Source organism: Vespa crabro, chromosome 9 (genome assembly GCF_910589235.1).
Source record: "Vespa crabro chromosome 9, iyVesCrab1.2, whole genome shotgun sequence".
Classification (NCBI taxonomy): domain Eukaryota; kingdom Metazoa; phylum Arthropoda; class Insecta; order Hymenoptera; family Vespidae; genus Vespa; species Vespa crabro.
Window position 1 is genome coordinate 4740001 of NC_060963.1, and position 7500 is coordinate 4747500.

A 7500-nucleotide genomic window follows, 5' to 3' on the forward strand; every position below is an offset into this window, starting at 1 on the left:
GATTGTAGGGCCGAGAAAAATGCCGTACGTTGCGGACGTTCGAACGATCTTAACGAACGACTTTCAACGACCCAATGTCCAACCCACTTCCACTGATCGATAATATGCTTACATTCTGATCGAAAATTAAACAAGCCCGGCTTAAAATTAGTTCCGTTGTTTCAGCAAACAATGAAGCTATTAACTAATTACGGAATTTCCGATAATCATTCGTTATCTTCTTCATGATTATATATATATATATATTTTCGATCCTTGTAGTCAAGTCGCGAAACTTGATAATACAGGATCTTTTGGTTAAGAATTTTAATAAAAAAAAGTTTACCTAGTATTTTAACTTTTACAACACTTTTCTTTTCTTCTTCTTCTTCTTTTTCTTCTTCTTCTTCCTTTTTTTCCTTCCTTTTTTCTTTTCTTTTCTTTTATTTTGTTTTGTTTTGTTTTCTTTTCTTTTCTTTTCTTTTCTTTCATCCATAATGGAACATTTTTCTGTACTTTAGCAACTACGAAATATCTGCTTTCATATTCCAACGTAGTAACCAGTAAACGAGCTCTTACCCTTTTCGTTAGCTGCGTGTCCATCATGAAGTTGTGAACGTGCTTCTCCGCCCTTGTAAGTTCCAGTTTTCTGGAAACAACAGCGACGAGCAAAGCCGTACAACCTGCTCCCTGAAAAAAAAATAATAAAAATGGGTTTCCCCCTTAAGATTTCTACTTTCGTTCGGGTTAAGAAAGAAAAAAACAAATGGCGAATATATCTTAAAAATTTCAAGATAAAGAGAGAAGAGAAGTTTATAAATTTTAAAGCAAACCAAAGCAAAACGTATCGTACGATTATCATTGAATCGATAATACTAAATTATTCTATTCTTTGCCCTTTTCTTTAATGCATACGTAACGGAATATTGAAATTTATTACCTTGACAAATCGAATTTATCAATAAGACGAGAAGTGGTATTAAGGGATGATGAGAAACGATTGAAAAGTGGACTTATGTACTTATTATTATATCTATACTATATACGTGCTCATCGAGCTGAACTTAATGCTAAATTTGCTTCGCGAAACGTGTAGCTGCTTCTAGCTAAATTGGTTAATGCTTCTCGCGGTGTTGCCTCCAAATTTGTGCCACTGAATTAGCAGTTGGAGCATGGCGCAACAATAATGATAAGTAACCGGTGCATTCTCTCACTCTCTCTCTCTCTCTCTCTCTCTCTTTCTCACTTGTTTAGAAGATTAGATTCGGTATGAGTACAGTTCGTTATAGCCCGGCTGTTCCCTCTTCAAAATATCTTTCCTGATTCTACTTAAACGGCACTGCTGTTACTATCGTAAAATTCTCTTTTACTTCGATATATCTAAGAACATCTAAGATGGCATTTCCGTGCAGAAAATCGTCCCGTCGATATATAACCTATAATACCGAAAGTTATAGTGCTTTTTCCCCGATTAAATCTATTTATCATTTACAACGTATCGACGAATTACTTTATCAATGATTTACGAATCGTTTCGAATAAATAAAACGATTACGTTGAATTAAAAAATTTATCATCTTTCTATAGATTAGCGTCGTTTAATCATTTTATTGGAAGATACATTATAAATCGTTGAATTATCTTATATGTATTTACGTGTGTACGCGTGTGTGTGTATGTGTGTATGTACATCATGTATACCATTGACGAACTATTTCGTAGATTTACTTTCAATTAATCTCTAATCATCGTTCGAATTCATTTTGAAATAATTATCAACGAAAGAAGAAAAATTACTGATGTTAATATTGTTTGAATAATTGAATAATTAAATAATATTTGATGAATTAATTAGTGCCATATACAGGTGCATATATACATATATATGTATTTTTATTTTCTTTTTTTTTTTTTTTTCTTTATTTCATTTCCTTGACACAGCGTAACGATAGTGTGCATCGTGATGAAGATTAATGAACGATAAAATGGAATTCTCGATATCGTCATCTGAGCCTATTAGATATCGCGTGAGAAAGCGCGCGCGCGCGAGAAAGAGAGAGAGAGAGAGAGATCAAATGGATCATGGTAAACGACTTGGATACGAAAATTCGCTTGCTCCCCAAACCTTCCTCCCACCCGGCATGTATCAATCAATCATGTCGTCGCCAAGCTGTTTATTTACTTTGACGATTATACGAGGGAAGTGGCGTCTTCCGCAATTTCACAATATCATTGATTATTTGTCATCCTTTCAACGTTCGAACATACGAATTTCTGATTCTGTAAAGCCTTTTTCCACATGGAGATAGCAAAAATATATATATATAAAAGGAATGAAAAAATATTTATTTCAAGTCTCCTTCAAACGAACGATAATTTTATTTGTGTCCGTTTTACTTATATCTTCTTTTTCTATTTTTTTTTTGTTTTTTTTTTTTTTAAAGTTGTACTTTATTTTTTCTTTTTTCTTTTTTATGCAAATTTTAACAAACCACTTTACACGTGTATTATATCGTTCTAACCAAACGAGCATCAGGCCTTCTCGAACAATGAGATTATAATAATTTATGCATAACTTCCAAGGTTAAAAATCAGAGCTTGATTAAGTTAAAGCCTGTGTAACCAACACAATGGCCTCACCCTCTCAGATTGCTTTCATACATATGTATGTATCTGCATTATAGTTGTTTGTTAAAATTCATAATAGTTAGATTGAACGTATCGTAACCATTAAACTGGATTGGCACGTTTCTCTTCCGTAATACAAATTCAAAGGTAACGCGCTATGATATTAACTAGGAACTCATCTTAGAATGATAACATATAAGATAACAAGTATAGTCAATCGAAGTTTCAGCAAAATCTTACCATCATTCCGGTGGAAACTGCTATTCCTCGACCACAGTACGTGTTCGGTACGATGTCACCGAAACCAACGCTGAGAAACGTGATGGCAATCAACCACATGGCGTTGAGAAGATTCGCATGTTCCTCGTCGTGGAATCTGAATCGATAAACATAGAAATATAATAACGATACCATTCTCAAAATTCAATAGATATAAATATATTAAATATATATATATATATATTTTTTTTTTTCCTTAATAAATGTCAATCACTCTTATCACATTTTTATCTTATTTGAAATCATCATAATTTGATCTCTTCTTTTTGATCTCTCTTTCTTCCTTTTTTTTATTCTTTTTTTTTTCTTATTCCTTTGAAATATATTTTTCATTTTTTCTTTTTTTTATTCCCCCTTTTTTTCTTTTTTTTGATTCTCACTGAGACATATTTTCCATTTTTTGCTTTTTTCATTTTCCTTCATTTCGTTCTTTTTTTTTTTTGCTCTCGTATCACATCTTTCAAATGTTGATGTTAGTTCAGAGAAATACACATACACACACGCATACACAAAGCGAAGAAAACTCTTATCGATCGTATCGGTTAGAGCTTATCCGCTTTCCTACGTAGTTGTCGAGCCCTTTTCCTTCTACTACGATTTACATGTCTAACACGATTCTCGGATTAGAATATGCGAATTCGATTTCACTCGAGATTCGTAGAATCGAAATATGTCGTGCATCGTCGGTTTGATGGGCCAAGAGGGTTGATAGGAATCGCTATCCCAGTAGAATGTTAATATGATTTATTGTATACATTACGAAGGACCTTTACTACTTAGAGAAATTTCAACTTTATGTTTATAAAATAAGTAAAACATTTCAAGGATCTCTCTCTTTGAGCTATTAACAAATCTCGCAAGGTTCGTTACTCGTACAATCAAATTTTCATTTTATTTCATTTAATCCATTGAAAAAAAAAAAAAATGATAAAACGAAGAATTTTAAAAAAAAATTTTCTCATTAACTTATCGTCATAAAATTTGACCTCGTTATCATACGTAAAATCATGAGAAATGATATAAAAGGTATTTAATTGTTATATAGAACTCATTAGTTAATTTCGTACGAGAACAAACCTTGGCCCATAATTATTTGTTAATTATAACAGATATATATATATATATATATATAAACAGAAAAAAAGTGAATTATCGAATATTCGAATTCGTCATTTTTTTCTTTTTTTCTTTTACTTTTCCTTATGTCTTTTTTTTTTTTTTTTTTTTTTTTTTTTTTTTTTTTTTTTTTTTTTTTTTTTTTTTGTTAAACTTAAGGAATAAATAAAATCATTGAAAGGGATCAGAGTCCTTAGGAAAATACGATCAACGACAAGCGCGCACATTTTCCTAGAAAAGGAAATAACGAAGAAAGCTAAAGTTCTCAAGAGACACGTTTTCCCAAAGTTTCATGAAAAGGAACAAAGGAAACTTTTGTAGATATACATTCGCGTTCAGCTTCCCGTTTTACAAGAGAGCAATTCTCAAGGGGATGCTTGGATATCGAAAAACGAAGAAGGAAAGAGGAACCTTTCTATTCCGGTCTTCCGTATGCGTTGGCATACCAATCGACCATTAAAGTTTATTAGCAGATTTTAATAGATACCTTCACTTTATATACATACATATATGTAGGTACATATGTACCAAAAGATAAAATCGAATTAAATGAAAGAAAGGAAAGAAAAAAAGAAAATCAAAGCTAAGGGTATCAAACGTATTCTCTTTTATTCGATTAAAAAATAAACGTTTTATTTATCAAAGAAAATTAATATCAATTGAATCCAAAGGAAATTCCTATTTAATTCTGATAATCGAATGACCTTTTGATTGGCCAAATATGGAAACCAATACAACGAGATTATCGATTTCATACGAGATTGATTTCATTAAATATCTCAACGCAACGTACGTTCCTTATGAATTCTATCGGATCCGGATTTTCACCAAAATGATTATGAATATAAGAGATAAATACAAAAAAACATTAAGTATAATGTATAATTGGTAATCCTTTTATGATTTTGGATTATGAATATATGTAAATTCTTAGAAAAAGATGAATTTTAAAAAATTTAATTAGGATTAAAACCGATAGGATTAGCTTTTCATCTTTGACAGAGAGAAAAAAAGAGAGAGAGAGAGAAAGAGAGAGAGAGAGAGAGAGAGAGAAAGAGAGTAAGATAAAGAGCAGCAAAACGAAGAATATTAATGAAGGAGAAGAATTTATGTTCAAAGGAAATTCGTATCCTTGGTTCGAATAAAAGAAAAATGGCGTATCGGTCAGGGACGTGTCTAGAGTATTACGAATCGTTGGTTTGCTGATTTCATAAGGGTGAATACCGAATTGGGTTGAAGAGCGATGTACCGAATTTTAATGGATACCTATAGAAATATATATATCTATACACCTTATGTATATATACACCTTATATATATATATATACACCTTATATATATATATATATATATATATATACATATATATATACACCAATAAGTATATATGTACGATGAATTTTGTTATACTTGCTGATCGTCTTGAGGATTTAACGGGAAGTTCTTACGTAGTTTCGTACAAACTATTAAATATTCCAAACGTGATAAATATTTCAGTTAAGGTGACAAAAAAGAAAATAAAAAAAAAAAAAAAGAAAGACAGAAAAAAAGAAAACGAAAAAAAGAGCGGAAGAAGTTCGTCCATTAAATAGGGCAATGAGAAAAAAGGAAGGAAAAAGAAATGTGGAGTAAGAAGAGGAAGAAGAAAGGGTATAAAGGAGGAAAGGGAAAAGATAAAAGAGAGAGGGAAAATGAAGGAAATATAAGAACAAAACGAGTGATAGAGAGAGAGAGAGAGAGAGAGAGAGAGAGAGAGAGAGAGAGAGAGAAAGAAAGAAAGAGAGAGAAAAAGGAAGAATCCGGAAGATTTTCTCGAGTCAGTAGAAGACATCACTTAAAAGAAGTAGAAAAGGAGAAAATATTTTTGCTTATCCAAGCGAGTAGAGTTTACGAGTTATACGTGGTGATTCGAAAGATCTTGAAACAAATGATACGGAAATAATTTATTCTCGTAAAAAGCTAAATCAAATAAGTTCTATCCTTATTATCAACGATTATTCTCTTAAGGGAGGAAAGGTAATATTATGAGAAATATAAAGAGAAAAAAAAAAAAAAAAAACAAAAAAAGAAGAAAAAACAAAAAAAAGAAACAAAAAGAAATAAATAAATAAATAAAAATACAAAGATAACTTGGACAAAGAGTTGCGTCATTTTTAATTTATTTTCTTTATGACTCATGACATTATCGATTATAGTAGGATAATCCATTCCAGTCGGCACCCTCTCTCTATAAGATCGATTATTTCTTTTTCTTCCTTGACTATGCCATTTACGTAAGAATTTAATTACGCCGATTGCAATCAAGAGATAAAGAAAGAATGAGAGAAAGAAAGAGAGAAAGAAAGCAAGAGAGAGAGAGAGAGAGAGAGAGAGAGAGAGATTCATTCTCGATACCGAGCGATCATTTTAATGGAACAATGTCGAAATTTTCGATTTAATTCCCATCTTTATCGGCTATTGGCTAAAGCAAAAGACGAATCCAGCGATACTATTTTCTTTTTTCTTTTTTTCTTTTTTTCTTTTTTTCTTTTTTTTTGAATTAAATATATTGTAAAAGATGAACTTGCGTCTATGATAATTAGATATCACGTACGATGAAGAAAGGATTCTTAATCTTTTCTTTGAAATACCGTAATGCAAAAAAAAATAAAAACAAAAATTTTTCCACTCGATATATTCGACGAGTTTGAAAATCAAAATTTTAAGGTGTCAACTGTAACATTTTAATCGTTCTTCTAATCTTCGCGAATAAGATTTTTAAGAAAATTCTGAAAAAAAAAAAAGAAAAAAATAAACTAAAAACGAAATTAAAGATAATAAATAATGATTTGTGTATCGAGTTGATTCATAAAGAACTAAGTTGTCATAATTAAGGAATTTCTTACAAAAAAAAAGAAAACAGAGAAAAGAAAAAAAAATTATAAAATAAATGACACTTATTTTCAAATCTATTCAATATAATATAAAACATATATAGAGTACGTAACGTATATAGGTACGTAGTTGGTATAATTATATTACTGTACTATACATACTAGACTAATATACTAGAATTATACTCTAATATATAGTTATATACTCTACAATATAACTCTCTAGTTAGTTTAACTATATAACTCTATATGACTCTATATAATACTAACATAATCGTATAGACATATACGTATAGACATAGGTATATATATATATATATATATATATATATATATATATATATATATATATATAAAAGAACAGAAAAAAGAAAAAGAAATAATTTACCTTTCGCACTGTCGCAACGTCCATGAGGCAATGATCCATAAAGAGACCATAAAGACCAATAGCACCGTACCCGGGCATATAGTCATCAGGGTTTTCAAGACGAAACGTGTGTTGAAGTTAATGCGATTCAATGCTCCTATGCTGCGCGAGGATGCATCGGTGAAGAGCTTCGAATGTAGCAACATCACCCGGCAGATGAGGTAGAGTCTAAGGAACATCGGTAGCGAGAGGGTGACA

At 30.8% G+C, this 7500-nt stretch overlaps 1 protein-coding gene across 5 annotated transcripts in view; it reads right to left on the bottom strand.

The window, feature by feature from the left end:
• The window catches only part of LOC124426796 (small conductance calcium-activated potassium channel protein), a 185502-nt gene that overhangs the window by 2640 nt on the left and 175362 nt on the right, over positions 1-7500 (bottom strand). For all 5 annotated transcript variants that reach the window (XM_046968913.1, XM_046968914.1, XM_046968915.1 and 2 more), the window contains 3 exons: positions 7264-7500; positions 2848-2983; positions 559-669 (listed from right to left, as the gene is read on the bottom strand). The exon at positions 7264-7500 is cut by the window's right edge and continues 185 nt beyond it. In XM_046968913.1, the coding sequence (XP_046824869.1) occupies positions 559-669; positions 2848-2983; positions 7264-7500 (484 nt within the window). The remainder of the gene's footprint in view (positions 1-558; positions 670-2847; positions 2984-7263) is intronic.